Raw genomic sequence first — 13,445 nt, 5'->3', positions numbered from 1 at the left:
TACACTCACACACACACATACACTCTCATACACAAACATACATACCCACACTCACAAACACATACACATTCAAACATACACACTCACATATACATACACACATATGCAGATATCACTTCAGTGAGATAATAATGGATACCAAAGATGTTGCACTTAAATATTAGAATTGAATGGTTCAGACAACCTCAGGAAAAAAAATCCAAGATCTCATTAAAATAGCAACTTGCAGTTTTCTACCTTGGACTTAGAGGTGTGGATATGGGTAGGAAGAGAGAGAAGAAAGGAAAGAGATTTACCAATGACAATTCAGAAAATGGAGACCAGTGCCTTGGGGAAAAGAATGAGTCTGTCTTCAGGATCAGGCTCCATGGTGCCCAGCTACTCAATGACCTGTGGAACACAGCCTGTCTTTCAGCTTAGGCTTCCTCATGACCCACTGAGTCAAAGCCCTTTGCAATTGTTTCATTGCTTGCTTATTTAAATACTGCATGGTTAGTTCAACATATAGGAAACAGATTATTTGAGCAGCACTGACCACAGTGACATTCTCCCAAGTAATTAATATCATGCATCTTGGGAGAGCTTTATATAGTCGGCATGAATTTTTCTTCACTGTATCCTAGAAACATGGGTGCTTGCATTGATAAATGCTCCGTTATACAACTTCCTCTGAGTCACGTTATTGGCATGTGAAAATGCAGCATCTCCATCTGTTGTTTTAAGAAGACTAGTTGCTGTGGTGACGAAAACAACAGGAAGTACTCCAGGTGGCTGGAAGTTTCAAAGATGCCGGATGGAGTCTTTGCCTAGCGGATGTTAGAAGGAACACATGTAGAAATACTTCAGAATCACATTGAGGAAAGCGCTGAGGCGATCAAAAGTGCTGGTTGATGGGAAAGGAATGGAGGGGTACCTGGTTCTAAGGACTCTCATGGAGAAGCCTGGAGGAGTGACAGAAAGACCTTTGAGGGAAACTCAGGAAGAAAGGAACCAAAGGTAGACAAGGTCATGACAGGATCCATATTAGAGATGTGAGCATGAGTGGATACTTAGGGAGAGGTCAGGTAATCAGTATGAGGCCCGCCTGGCATTATACTCCTCCATTAAGGGGGTCAGTGTGAACAAGTAAGAATCTTCCAGAACAGCAGGAGGTACTAAGGAACAAAGCCTCCTACACTGCTAAACTATTGGAAAGGCCCTGGGGCAGAGATTCTGTCTGTTCCTTATCAGGACATATCTTAGGGACTGGTCCCTAAGTGCTGAAATCTCAGGAGGTTTTCTTCTTCCCTTCATTAGAAAGGATTATTATTTTTTTCTTCCTGAGTATTAAAATCTATACATTCTTGACTCTGCTTCAATGTCTGCGTCATCTCCTACCATCGCGCCTCTGTAAGAAGCTGGTATTTACAAACTGTAATCTCAGGTAGGACGTCTAGAGAAAATGCAGGAGGGGTTCAGTCACTGCCTAGAGCCAAAGCTGGCAATATGGCCGCCCCCTGTGTCAATTAGACTGGAAGGTACTGCCACACAGGATCCTTCCAGACCCTGCTTATTACAGGTGGGAGGCATCCTGCCTGCAATACAGTCCTTCTTTCATACCACAGCAACTGGGACATAGTCACCAACCTGATTCCACCCACTCAAGAAGCTAGAGGACAGAAGTTAGGCATCTACTTTGGACAGCAGCCAAGCCTCAGTCAGTATCCGAGGCCTGAATGAGCATTTGACTCTTGTCCACACTAGATAGTTTTTCATGTGTCTCAGCAGAGGTCAAGGGAAAACCCTGACTGGTGCAGTTTTGATGGCTTTTGGACCTGGCCTCCTTTTTGCACACAGGGGACAGGACAATCTAATGCAGACAAAGGAGTCAGCAGGTGATAGATGAATGCTTTCCTTGTCCCATAAAAGAAACTGGTCTGAATGTCCTGTCCTCGCTGCACCATGGCAAAGACTGTCCCCACCCTGGGTGGAAAAGGCTTGACACAAGCTCTTTGTCCCCAACTAAGCCCAGTTGTTCCCTTTGAATAGTGACAGCATTGACGTCAACTCTCATGGTAGAAGAATTAGCTGAAGCCCAAGGGGGAAAGAGAAGCCAAAAAAAGAAAAATCCAATCCAGTAAAGCTAAGGACATTTCTTTTCATTTCGTAAGCACTCAGCAGATGCTAAGCTTTGCGGGATTTTGATAGTAACAGAGTTTCCCAAAATAGCACAATGAGATGTCAGCCTTAATGGGACCACAGCCAGAAAGCTTCCCTTACTACTGTGCAGTCTGACTTGATTAACAGAACTGAAGATGCTTTGCACCCCACAGGCAGAGGCTGCACAAGAGGGGACCAAAGTGCTACTCGGTCCCATTCTGGGTTCTGCATCCTCCATGCCAGAGGTGTGAACAAGGTGCAAGGGGAAGTGTCTTGGAAAGAGCCCTACCTCCACCCCCTACACCGTTACCTTAGCCAAGGTGAAGATAAGGCCTAGCAAAGGCTTTCCTCCTGTGCTGCACTGCAGTTGTGGAGGGTGGGGAGGAAGAAGAGGAAGGGAGGATGGGGAGCAGAGAAGGAATAGGGGATCGTATGAAAAGAGTGAGGAAGGGAAGCAGAAAGTAGAAGATGGGAGGAAAAAGAAATTAGAGAGGGAAGGAAGGGAGGGAAAGGGGAAAGGGAAGGAAAAGTAAAAGGTAAAGGAAACCAGGAATGGTACAGTATGCTAGAAATACCAGCACTTCAGAGAATGGGACAGAAGGGTTACAAGTTCAAGGCTGGCCTGGATAATATAGTGAGTTCTAGGACAGCTTAGGTTGCATAGTAAGTTCCAGGATAGCCTGAGCTACATAGCGAATTCTAGGACAGCCTGGGTTACAAAATGTGATCTTGTCTCCAACAAGGATAGCTTTCTTGCCAAAAGATGAGGAAAGGGCCAAGGTGTATGTTCATGCTGCCACAACAGATACAGAACCTCACACAGGGAAAAGTAAAGAATGTAGACACCCAGAGACAGAGAAGTGTCTCTCTCCTTCTCCCTCTCCCTCTCCCTCTCCCTCTCCCTCTCCCTCTCCCTCTCCCTCTCCCTCTCCCTCTCCCTCTCCCTCTCCCTCTCCCTCTCCCTCTCCCCCTTCCCCTTCCTCTCCTCTCCTCCCCTCCTCTATCTCTGCACTCACAATAAGCAGAGCAGCACACAGGACCATGGTGGTTCCTAGTGGCTCCTCAATATGGACTTTTCACAGTGTGACAACCTACAAGAAATTCTTTCTGCTATAATGACTGCCATCTCGTTTAAGACATTGGGAATCACTTCCTCCTGTCTCAAGAGCACACCCACCCCTCCACTAGATCTGAGTCAGCAGGGTTGCTGACCCCATTGGTGTTTGTTAGCAAGCATTTCTAGTAAGTTCTCCTTCCAAGAACCAGTGCTCAGAGGTGCCCCCTAGCTGCCCTGGACCAGCTCCTGCATCCCTCAGATAAAACTGGTTCCAAGGGGGTTCCTCCTGTTGGCAGCATCTAAACAGCCTCTTCTGCCTTAGAGCTTTGATCTTTAAAAAAAAAATAGGACAAAATACCACCATGGTGATAAACCCCAATTAGTCCAACTTATTTAACACAGCAGTAAATGGGCCACCCCAAGATGCCTACAGTGATTTCAAAGGGGACTACTCCCTTGCTGGTCACTTCCATTCCAGCCTACCACATAGCAGTGTGCTGACTGGTCCTTCTCAGCTAACTTGGACCAGGGATGTCCTACCTGTAATTTCAGTACACGTAACTCACAGAGCCTCTATGCACTGCAGAGCAACTCCTCTGCCTGTTTCCATTGCTTTGGCTTCCAGAGCACTTAGGAGCCATAGTACTGTTTTCCTGGACTATTCATGGCTATGAAAGTTCCTACTGGACACAGTGAGATGCTGATGGGGATACTGATGGGGATGCTGATGATGGGGATGCTGATGGGGATGCTGATGAGGATGCTGATGGAGAATCTGATAAAGAGCTTCTTGCCTCAAAGACTAAGGAGACAGTTGAGTGAGCCAAGCACTGGCCATGCAAATAGGAGGACCTGAGTTGAGGTATCTGGAGCCCATGGAAAACTAGAGACGCTAGTGTGTGCCCATAGTCCTAGTGTTCCTATGCCAAGACGGAAGCTATAAACGGGGGAATCCTAAGCCCAGCTAGCCTGGTGTACCTACAGCAAATAAGAGGCCCTCTCTCAAACAAGGAACTAGATAAGAATGAATAGCCAAGGCTTTCCCGTGATCTCCACACCTGTGCCTACAGGAACAAGCAGGTGCTCATGTGCATGCAAACACAAGCAAACTTTAAAAAGAATAAACCTTCTTTTGGTTATTAATAAAAAGCAGAGTGGAGCTGCATTAGTTTGCCAGGCTGTATAACAAGGCACCATAATGTGAATGGCTTCTACCACAAGACTTGGTGACGTGCATTTCTGGAGGCTCCGAGATCAAGGTGTGTACAGGGCTACATTCTCTCTGAATGGTTAGAGAAGACCTGTTCCTGCCTCTTTTCTAGCTTCTGGTGATACCCTGGCTTTGGACAACATAGAACTATTCTTCATGTGGCATTTATTCGCTTTGTGAGTTTCTGTGTGTGTGTGTGTGTACCCAATCTTGTACTTTTTTTTATAAGGCTACTGACTTAATGACCTCATCGTAGCATAGTCATCTGGAAAGAGACCCTATTATCAAATGCAGTCACATTCACGGGAACTCAAGGTTAGGACTTTGATACCATTGAAGGGGACAGTTCAAGGAATAACAGTGACTGTGTGGTGTGGCCATCTTTCCCAGCATCTCTTGGGAAGAGCTTTGATACCTGTTACATCATCTAGGATCCTCATTTTGAGTGTCAACCTCCAAAACTTAAGTCTATACCTTGCAAGTTTTCTGTTGCTCGCTTACCAGTGCGTGCACAGGGACAAAAATGACAGACACCCTATCATGGGGACTAAACAGTACTTGCTCTAGTCATCAAGCAGAGGCTGACCATATAGACTTAAGAGAGCAGGCACGGTTCCGGGGCAGGGTGATTTTTTGGTCGTGATCCTTGTAGGAAGGCAAGATTTAAGGAACTCTCAGAGAAAGGTGAGATGATGTCAAATGGTCACAGCAGATAGGCTGAGTAGAAGGATATAGACACCATGATTAGGAGACAGTGGGTGAGTCACTCTGATAAAGCACACAGGGAGTGGGTGAACTCAGGAAAAGACTGCTAGTCTTTTAGACTAGTTCAAGAACATCTGGACTTGGTCTACTAAGACCTGGGGAGCCAGTGACCAAGATAGAATCTAGAAGACACTATCTTTAGAAGTCTTTTTGCGGTTGAGTCCTGAAGGATGGGCAGGAAGGGGAGAGGTTTCAGGAGAAGCTGGAATTGCCAACAGCTGTGGAGAACGTGCATGCTGTAGAATCACCTCCTCTTGCTCCTGTACCTGGAGATTGCGTTGCTTCTACTGGTCTATGCTGTTAAGGCACAGATGTTGTTTGACTACAATGTGCACTCAGTAGTGGGGAAGATGATGGGAAAGGCTCATGAAATCCCTACTGAGGTGAAACAAAGATGGGCAGGTGCTTAGGAGTGACTTGACTGTAAAACAGGGAACCAGAAGGATGGTTCCATTGCTGAAGTACCCCCAAGAGCTCGATAAGCATGAGTCCTCAGAACCCACATATGAAAGGCTGGTTGTTTAGAGAGCGAGGTACTTCAGGAGTTAGAGCTTGCTAGCCAACTAAGCTAGCCTGTACAGGGAACTCAGGAGTGATAGAGAGAGAGACACCATTTCAACACAGCCACAGCAAAGAAGAAGCAATGTCTTAGTTAGGGTTTTATTGCTGTGAAGAGACACCATGACCAAAAGCAACTCGTATAAGGACAGCATCTCATTGGGGCTGGCTTACAGGTTTAGAGGTTCAGTCCATTGTCATCAAGGCAGGAGCATGGCAGCGTCCTGGCAGGCATGGTGCTGGAGGAGCTGAGAGTTCTACATCTTCATCCGAAGGCTGCTAGTGGAAGACTGACTCTCACATGGTTAGGAAGAGGGTCTTATTGCCAACCCCCACAGTGAAACACTTACTCCAACAAGACCACACCTACTCCAAAAGGCCACACCTCCTCCTAATGGTGTGACTTCTTGGGTCAAGCATGTTCAAACCACCACAAACAACAACCAAAGGTGGATGTGCCTGAGGGACAGTACCTATGACTTACCTCTAAACTACATGTATATATCTATATACCCCCAAGCCAGAGAGAGAGAGAGAGGGAAGGAGAGAGAGAGAGAGAGAGAGAGAGAGAGAGAGAGAGAGAATATGAATATGAAAGACTCTTGGAATTAAGGCCTTAATGATCATCTAGCAGTCACCCAATAACCACTGAAGATTCTGGACAAGCAATGACCGATTCATATTGTACCCCAGAGCTGTGGTCATGGGAATCACATATCTGGAGCAGAACTTAAAGACTATCTTAGCCAAGACACATTTGACTCAAGATTACTCAGTCATTAGCAGCAAGGCCTGGGATCAAGCAGTATCAGGTCTGACAGAATGGCTGTGTTAGTCAGCTCCCTGTCACTGAGATAACTAACACACCTGCACTAATCAGTCAATGAAGTTGATTTGGGCTCCGGAGCTTTCAGTCCTTGCTCACTTGTCCCTGTGGAACAGAGTTTCTAAGGAGGGAACCATGTAAAAATAATTTTCAAATCTGTTTTTCCTTTTGGTCCCTTAGTTCTCATCAATAACAACTTTAAGATATTATTGTTATTGTTGTTGTTGTTGCTGCTGCTGCTGTTGAATCACCATTATTATTATTGTTGTTGTTGTCATTGTTGTTGAATCATCAACATCATCAATCATCATCATCATCATTAAATGCCTAGGCCATATGCTTTGGCTCATTCCCTGACTAACTCATAACTTATTTAACCCATTTAAACTAGTCTATGCCTACCATATGGTTAGTTACCTCTTCTTCAGTCCTAGCCCACCCATGTCTTTCTTAGCATCTCCTCGGCATTTCCCTGCTGGTTTACATTCATCTTCTGGCTCTTGAATCTCATCTCCTTCAGCTCTCCCCTCGTCTCTCTTTTATCTCTTACCATTTTCCAGAGTCCTCTCTCGTCCTGCCAGTGTCTCACTCCCTGTTTCCTGACCCGGCTCATTAGCCATCAGCTTATTGATTGACAGGTAATGTTTATGAGAGAGTCCCTCTACAGAACTGTGGTGGAGAAGGCAGGCCCACTCACCTCGCGGAGGTCAGGAAGCAAAAGAGAAGGAGAGAGAAGAGGGTCTCATCACCGCCTTCAGGGGTACATCCTCAGTGATCTCACTTCCTTCTATGATGCTCCAGCTATTGAATGTCCTCTCATGTCCACGGGCACAGCAAGCTGAGCCTTTAGAGAGCACTGAGGAGCCCATCGAGTCCTTACAACCCACCGGATTGGGAGTACCATTTTGAAACTTGCAGTTGGGCCTGAGATTGCTGTCCCGAGAAAGGTTAGATGGCTTAGAGTTGATAGTGGCAGATGGCAGTAGGATGGTAACCAGGACACAATGGCGGACAGGCCTTAATCCATCCCATGTCAGATCACACCTAAAAACGTTTGACCTACTTCCCTTGCAAACCTTACAAAAGAAGCTTTTAAGAATCTTTCCTAAGGAAGAGAAAGGACTATAGGAGCCAGAGGGGTCAAGGACACCACAAGAAAACCCTAAGAACCAACTTACTTAGACTCATAGAGGCTCAGAGAAACAGAACTGACAGGTAGGGAGCCTGCACGGGTCTGCCCTAGGCCCTCTGCATATGTTACAGTTGTGTAGCTTGGTCTCCTTGTGGGACTCCTAACAGTAGGAGCAGGAGCTATCTCTGACTCTTTTGATGACATTTTGCTACTACTGAATTGCCTTGTCCTGCCTTAATTTGAGGGGAGGCGCCTAGTCTTACTGCAACTTGATATACTGTTCGGTTGGTATCCATGGGAGGCCTGCCCTTTTCTAAAGAGAAATGGAGGAATGGATGAGGGGAGTGCAGGGAGGGGAGGAAGGAGGGGAAGCTGTGGTCAGGTTGTAACAGCCAGGTACAGTGGCTTATGCCTTTAACCCCAGCACTTAGGAAGCAAAGGCAGGTTGATCTCTGTGACTGAGGCCAGCCTGGCCTACATAGTGAGTTAAAGACAGCCAGAGCTACGCAAAGAGACCCTGTGTCAAAAACAAAACAAAACAAAACAACAACAAAACCAAAAAACAAAACAAAACAACAACAACGAAATCAAAAAACAACAACAACAAAACCAACCAAACAAACCAAAAATCTTCCCTTTTCTCACCTGATGTCTCTTGCTTTTCAGGAGAGAAATATGAGCTGCATGCGGGAACTGAGTCTACACCGAGCGTTGTCGTGCACGTGTGTGACAGCGACTTGGAGGAGGAGGAGGATCCAAAGACTTCCCCAAAGCCAAAAATCATCCAGACCCGGCGTCCTGGCCTGCCACCCTCCGTGTCCAACTGAGCACGTCCATGATAACATGCATCTCCTCTTATCATGCTTTTTCTCCCTTGTTCGTCCAAAAATTAATTGCCTTGAAGTCCCTGGGTGTTTGGTTGTTTGAGAATCCTTCCTTGTAATTAAGCCTCTCGGACAAAAGGGCTAGGAAAAGGTGATATGTCTCCCAGTCAACTCATACCCATTAACCAGAGTCCATTATTTAGAAAGTTCTAGACAAAGGGTAGTATTTTCTTATTAAACAATCAGTACAGCCTATATCTCTGTTCTCTCATGTTGATCCAAGCCAGAGACATCAGTAACCAATAGCCTTCATGTTGTTTGTGAGCTGCTCCAATTGAGTCCTCTGTGTGTGTGTGTGTGTGTGTGTGTGTGTGTGTGTGTGTGTGTGTGTGTTGTTTATTCCTGGCCACTTATATAGGACCATAAGTAAACTTGGCTTTGACTGCATGAGATCCCCCTATCTGGTCTCACCCAGTCCTCTGCATCCCGACATTCCCAGGACATGCACAATCACCAGCATTTATTTTGATGATTTGAGGGTATGCCCCACCTTGTGGTATCCCAGCCCTGTCCTGTATAGACAAGGGGCATCCACGGCACCATTTGGCTCAATAAGTCTGGGAATCATGATTAGTTTGAGTCAATACATCATCGTATAGCTTTGTCCAAATTCCTGGAGGTAAAATTGAGCGTGGCCCCAAAGAGATTCCTCAGTAGATTCTAAACATCACTATCACATAGGACTACCCAGTGCTACTGGGGAGGCTTGCCCGAGTGACAGAGACCGATTTCAGACAAACCTATTTATTATAAAAGTCTCACAGTGTCTGAATGATTGTCGTTCCCCCCCCACCCCTTTGTATATTTGTACAGATGTTTGAGCTGTGCTTTTAAAATCTGGATTTTTTTTTTTTTTGATTTAGTGATTGTTCAACCATTAGCTGCTTAATGACATCATACCTGTGTTGCTTCTGAATGCATCCTGATTCTAATGTAGATAATCCGATACTATCACACGCTATTACGGTTCATGCTATGTTGTAAAAGGCTACAGCAATGTCTCATGCCAATAGATAAACGACTAGCTAATTTCTTTGCTGTCAAGATCACCTGTTTGCAAACAAAGATCCAAGTATCAGTTGTAAGCAACTTGGGTGGCGCTTAATCCAAGATCGTATACAGCTGAGCATTTCCGAACACAAAGGATGATGGGTAAACGGACGGCCCCTCCCATTCATCCAGTGCCCGTGTGCTCAAAAGTTCCTTGTTTTCGTTACCTGTGATTTTGTATTTCTCTAGCCCAAAGTGCATTACAGAAGATACACCTGCAGAACCATACTTTCTGCTCCATGTGTCAAGCCTCATCTATTCCTGTTCATTAACTAGTAACTTTGGATGCAAATACTATTTACCACACAACGGGCAAGGACTTCAATGACCTAAGCCTCAGAATACCACACAAGAACACTAACACAGCCACCTGATGGGGGGATTATGTGGTTTTTTGACTAAGGTGTATGTTAGTTTCAGCAGAAACTTCAAACCTAGACTGATCACTCAGAAAATTAAAGTCCGTTCTACTGTGAAATATAGCAATATAGTGCCGGACACGGTACAGTACGGTTGAGACCGAGGCCAGCATTGCTTGTGGAATCCTGAGTTTCCACGGGGATAACAAGTCTCCTTTTCAAACTCAGATCTGAGGAGTGTACAGCAAAGGCTTTGACTTTCCTTTGTGGTGGAAGGATTTGGTTTTTTCATTGGCCACGGAACGACTACAAATAGTGGCGAGATGCTGCCCTCTGGTGGCCGAAACGTTGAACTCGGTTGTATAGGTGGATTGATTACAACAGTCAACTCCCAGGGTCTGACTTTCTAATCCGCGTTAACTTTCAGGATGCAGGTTCTGAGAAAGAGAGAAAAATGAACAGTCTAAATGAGATTAAAGCCTTGGAAATAATTTGTGCTTCCAAACAATGATAGCAGAGATTTCCAGTTTAGTAAAAGTTGATGTGACTACCTTGGGTAGGCATTAAGAACTCAGTGTTACAGATGGCCCAGGTGATTAGTCTTAGTAAACTGTATTGCCATATGTCGATGTTAACCTGCTGCAGAGCAAGGGATTCTCGCACTAGGTTGAGCACGGAGAGGGGAGAAGGGGAGCTTTCCCCAGAAAGAATAGGGAAGCCATGGGACCTCCCAGCACCGAGAAAGTCGCCTCAACACTTCCTTCCATGATGCTCATTATGCAAACCTCTTTAGCGCTCTTTTTAAGTTTGAAACGTTTTAAATGGAGGGGAAGGGGAAGGTTTCCACCAACTGAATCATTTGTGCACGTGTACAGCTCAAAGAGCTTAGAGTTCAAATATATCTGGTGAATGAATGTCTGTGTGGTATCATTTCTGAGTTGTCTGCCTGGGTTTAGTATTCCTGAGATAGGGGAGGTGGAGGACTGTAAACCAGCTTAGAGTTTTTCTGAGGGGTAACCAACGTATGTGACGAATACTGATGAACTATGGAGGACGCTGGCAACAGCTGTCCCATGAAGAAGTTATTTGAGTCAAGCCTGGCAAGATGGGTTTGCTTCTCATTAAGGGAGCTCAGAAGGTTATTTTACTGGCACCTTCAACCATATTGATTCCAGAAGCCATCTTGAGGATGCTAAGAACAGCTTATAACACCCCCCCCCCTGCTAAGTTCTTTAAATACACTAACAGGAAACCCTCTGAAAGAGAACCCTTAGACAATAAAATAAATACTAGTGGAGTCTAAATGATTGGGTTACTAGGTATCAGTGATGTCAGAGCAGTCCACCCACCACAGTGACACATCATGAATAGGAATATCAAAAAGGAAAGTCCATCCTGGGAGAACACAGCCGATACATGGAGGAGTTAAATAACTCACGGCCAAGCAGCGTTTATCAAGCTCCCTAACGCTGCAACCCTTCAATACAGGTCCTTATGTCACGGTGACCCCTAACCATAAAATTATTTCCATTGCTACTTCCTAGGTGCAGTCTTACTACTGTTATGAATCACAATATAAATATCTGTATTTTTCCAGTGTTCTTTAGGGGGTCACAACCCACAGGGAGAGAACTGCTGCTCTAAAAGCCGCCTGTAAAAGACATTCAATGCTTTCTTTTTAATGATTAATTACGTTGGGCAATTCACATATGCACATGTCCCTTAACTATCTGATGGCCCGTAAACAGTAAAAGGTGTATCACATCTCTTCTTGTCTAGAACAAACCTCCAAGGTGAACCTGCCTGGCATCTAGCAGCAGAATGGTTTAAATGAAGTGTGCAGAGTTACAGAGTCCTGGTAAGGGAACAGAGAAGGCCTGCCTGAAGAAGACACAATGGTCATCTGAGAACACTTGGGTAGCAGCTAATAGTCCATGCACATGCCTGTCTGGAGCGCTTCCAGTCTGAAGCACATAGAGGAAAGTGCTCACGTCAATTTAAAAAATATATACAGTGAGGCCCAGAGAAGAGTGCCAGGAGCTCTTAACTTTATACAACTCATATGTCCTTCAAGTGTAGAATGCATAAATAAAAAAACCTAATGCAAGTAATAGCATATATCTTATATAATTTAAATGTAAATTATATTTACACATATATGTATATGTATATACTGAATACTTAACATATTGTACCAGTTAGAGAGTTGAGAAGCATGCTAAAGGGCCAGGAATACAGCTCATCCATTAAAAACTTGTCAAGAACTCCTAAAACCTAAATTTGGCTCCTAGAACCCATACAGAATCTGGACACTGTGGCGCGGGTCTGTAATCCCAGTTAACACAAGGCAGGTAGAAGCAGGACAATTACCACAGAAGCTTCTGGACTAGGTAGACCGAAGTACACAGTACACTGGCAAACAGCAAGAGAGACCCTGCCTCAAAAATAGTCTGAAAGTCAAGGAAAGACAACAAAGGTTGTCCTCTGGCATCCAAAGATGTGTGGTCCATGACACTAGCGTGCTCCTGCACAAAAATACTATATACGTCGAATACATACATAGCAATATTTTTAGGGAGAGCTATATTGAGAGGAATTACAACAGGGTTGCCTTTGGGAGGGTGATGATGGATTAGGAGCATGTGGTGGCCGACTATGCATTCTGTATCTTGATTTGAATCGCCATACATAAAACATATTCAACAAATGATATACCAAGAAAGCTATCTTCAGTCAAAAACAAAACAAAAATGAGAATAAACAGACCACTAGCTGTTAGAGGGGGCTAGGAAGATGTTCAAACTGTAAATGTCCCCCCCACCTCATGTACAAATTATTCATTTAAAGCCAGACTCTTTTTTAATAGAAAATCCAGAATGTAAGCACAGAGATACTGTTTACTCAGGGGACGCTTACACTGCCTGTCTGATGCACAGTTTTCAGTAGTGAATGAGGATTTACCGTTCATTTTCAGAGAATTAAAACTTCTATGGGAACAACACAGAAACACACACATGCCCCAAAATCTGACCATGAAGTACAGTGAAAAACACTGACAGTTCACTCTGAAAACAGAAACTCAGAGGTGGAGGTCCATGGCAGTAAAGTGAGGAGAGAAGCCAGGTGCCTTCATTTCCTTCTTGTTCAATGCCCCGACAAAAACCACTTAGTGAGAAAGAGTTTATATGGGTTCACAGAGATCGCAGACCATCACTGCAGGGGTCACAGTAGCAGGAGTCAGGGGCAGGCAACCATGTTGCAACTCTAGCAAGGAGCAGAGAGCAACAGATACTTTCAACTAGCTCTTTCTAGTCAATGCATGACCAAAGCTTAGGGAATGGTGCTGCCTAAGGTTTCAGTGAAACTCTTCTCACTTAACCTAAGCAATGTAATCCCTCATAGGCATGCCTAGAGTCTAAACTACTCCTCACAGGTCTTCTGGGAAGCTGGTCTTCTAGGTGATTC

General features: G+C 44.8%; 1 protein-coding gene across 3 annotated transcripts in view; it reads left to right on the top strand.

Moving 5' to 3' along the window:
* Positions 1–10,894, top strand: part of Rcan2 (regulator of calcineurin 2) — a 215,545-nt gene extending 204,651 nt beyond the window's left edge. For all 3 annotated transcript variants that reach the window (XM_087564567.1, NM_175578.4, XM_087564568.1), the window contains 1 exon segment: positions 8,354–10,894. In XM_087564567.1, coding sequence (XP_087420693.1) covers positions 8,354–8,514 — 161 coding nt within the window. In that variant the 3' untranslated portion in view covers positions 8,515–10,894.
* Positions 10,895–13,445: the final 2,551 nt, after the last annotated feature.

This window comes from Rattus norvegicus, chromosome 9, assembly GCF_021556685.1.
Source record: "Rattus norvegicus strain SHRSP/BbbUtx chromosome 9, alternate assembly SHRSP_T2T, whole genome shotgun sequence".
Taxonomy (NCBI): domain Eukaryota; kingdom Metazoa; phylum Chordata; class Mammalia; order Rodentia; family Muridae; genus Rattus; species Rattus norvegicus.
Note: the sequence above shows the minus strand (reverse complement) of the source record. Positions and strands in the feature narration are given on the sequence as shown.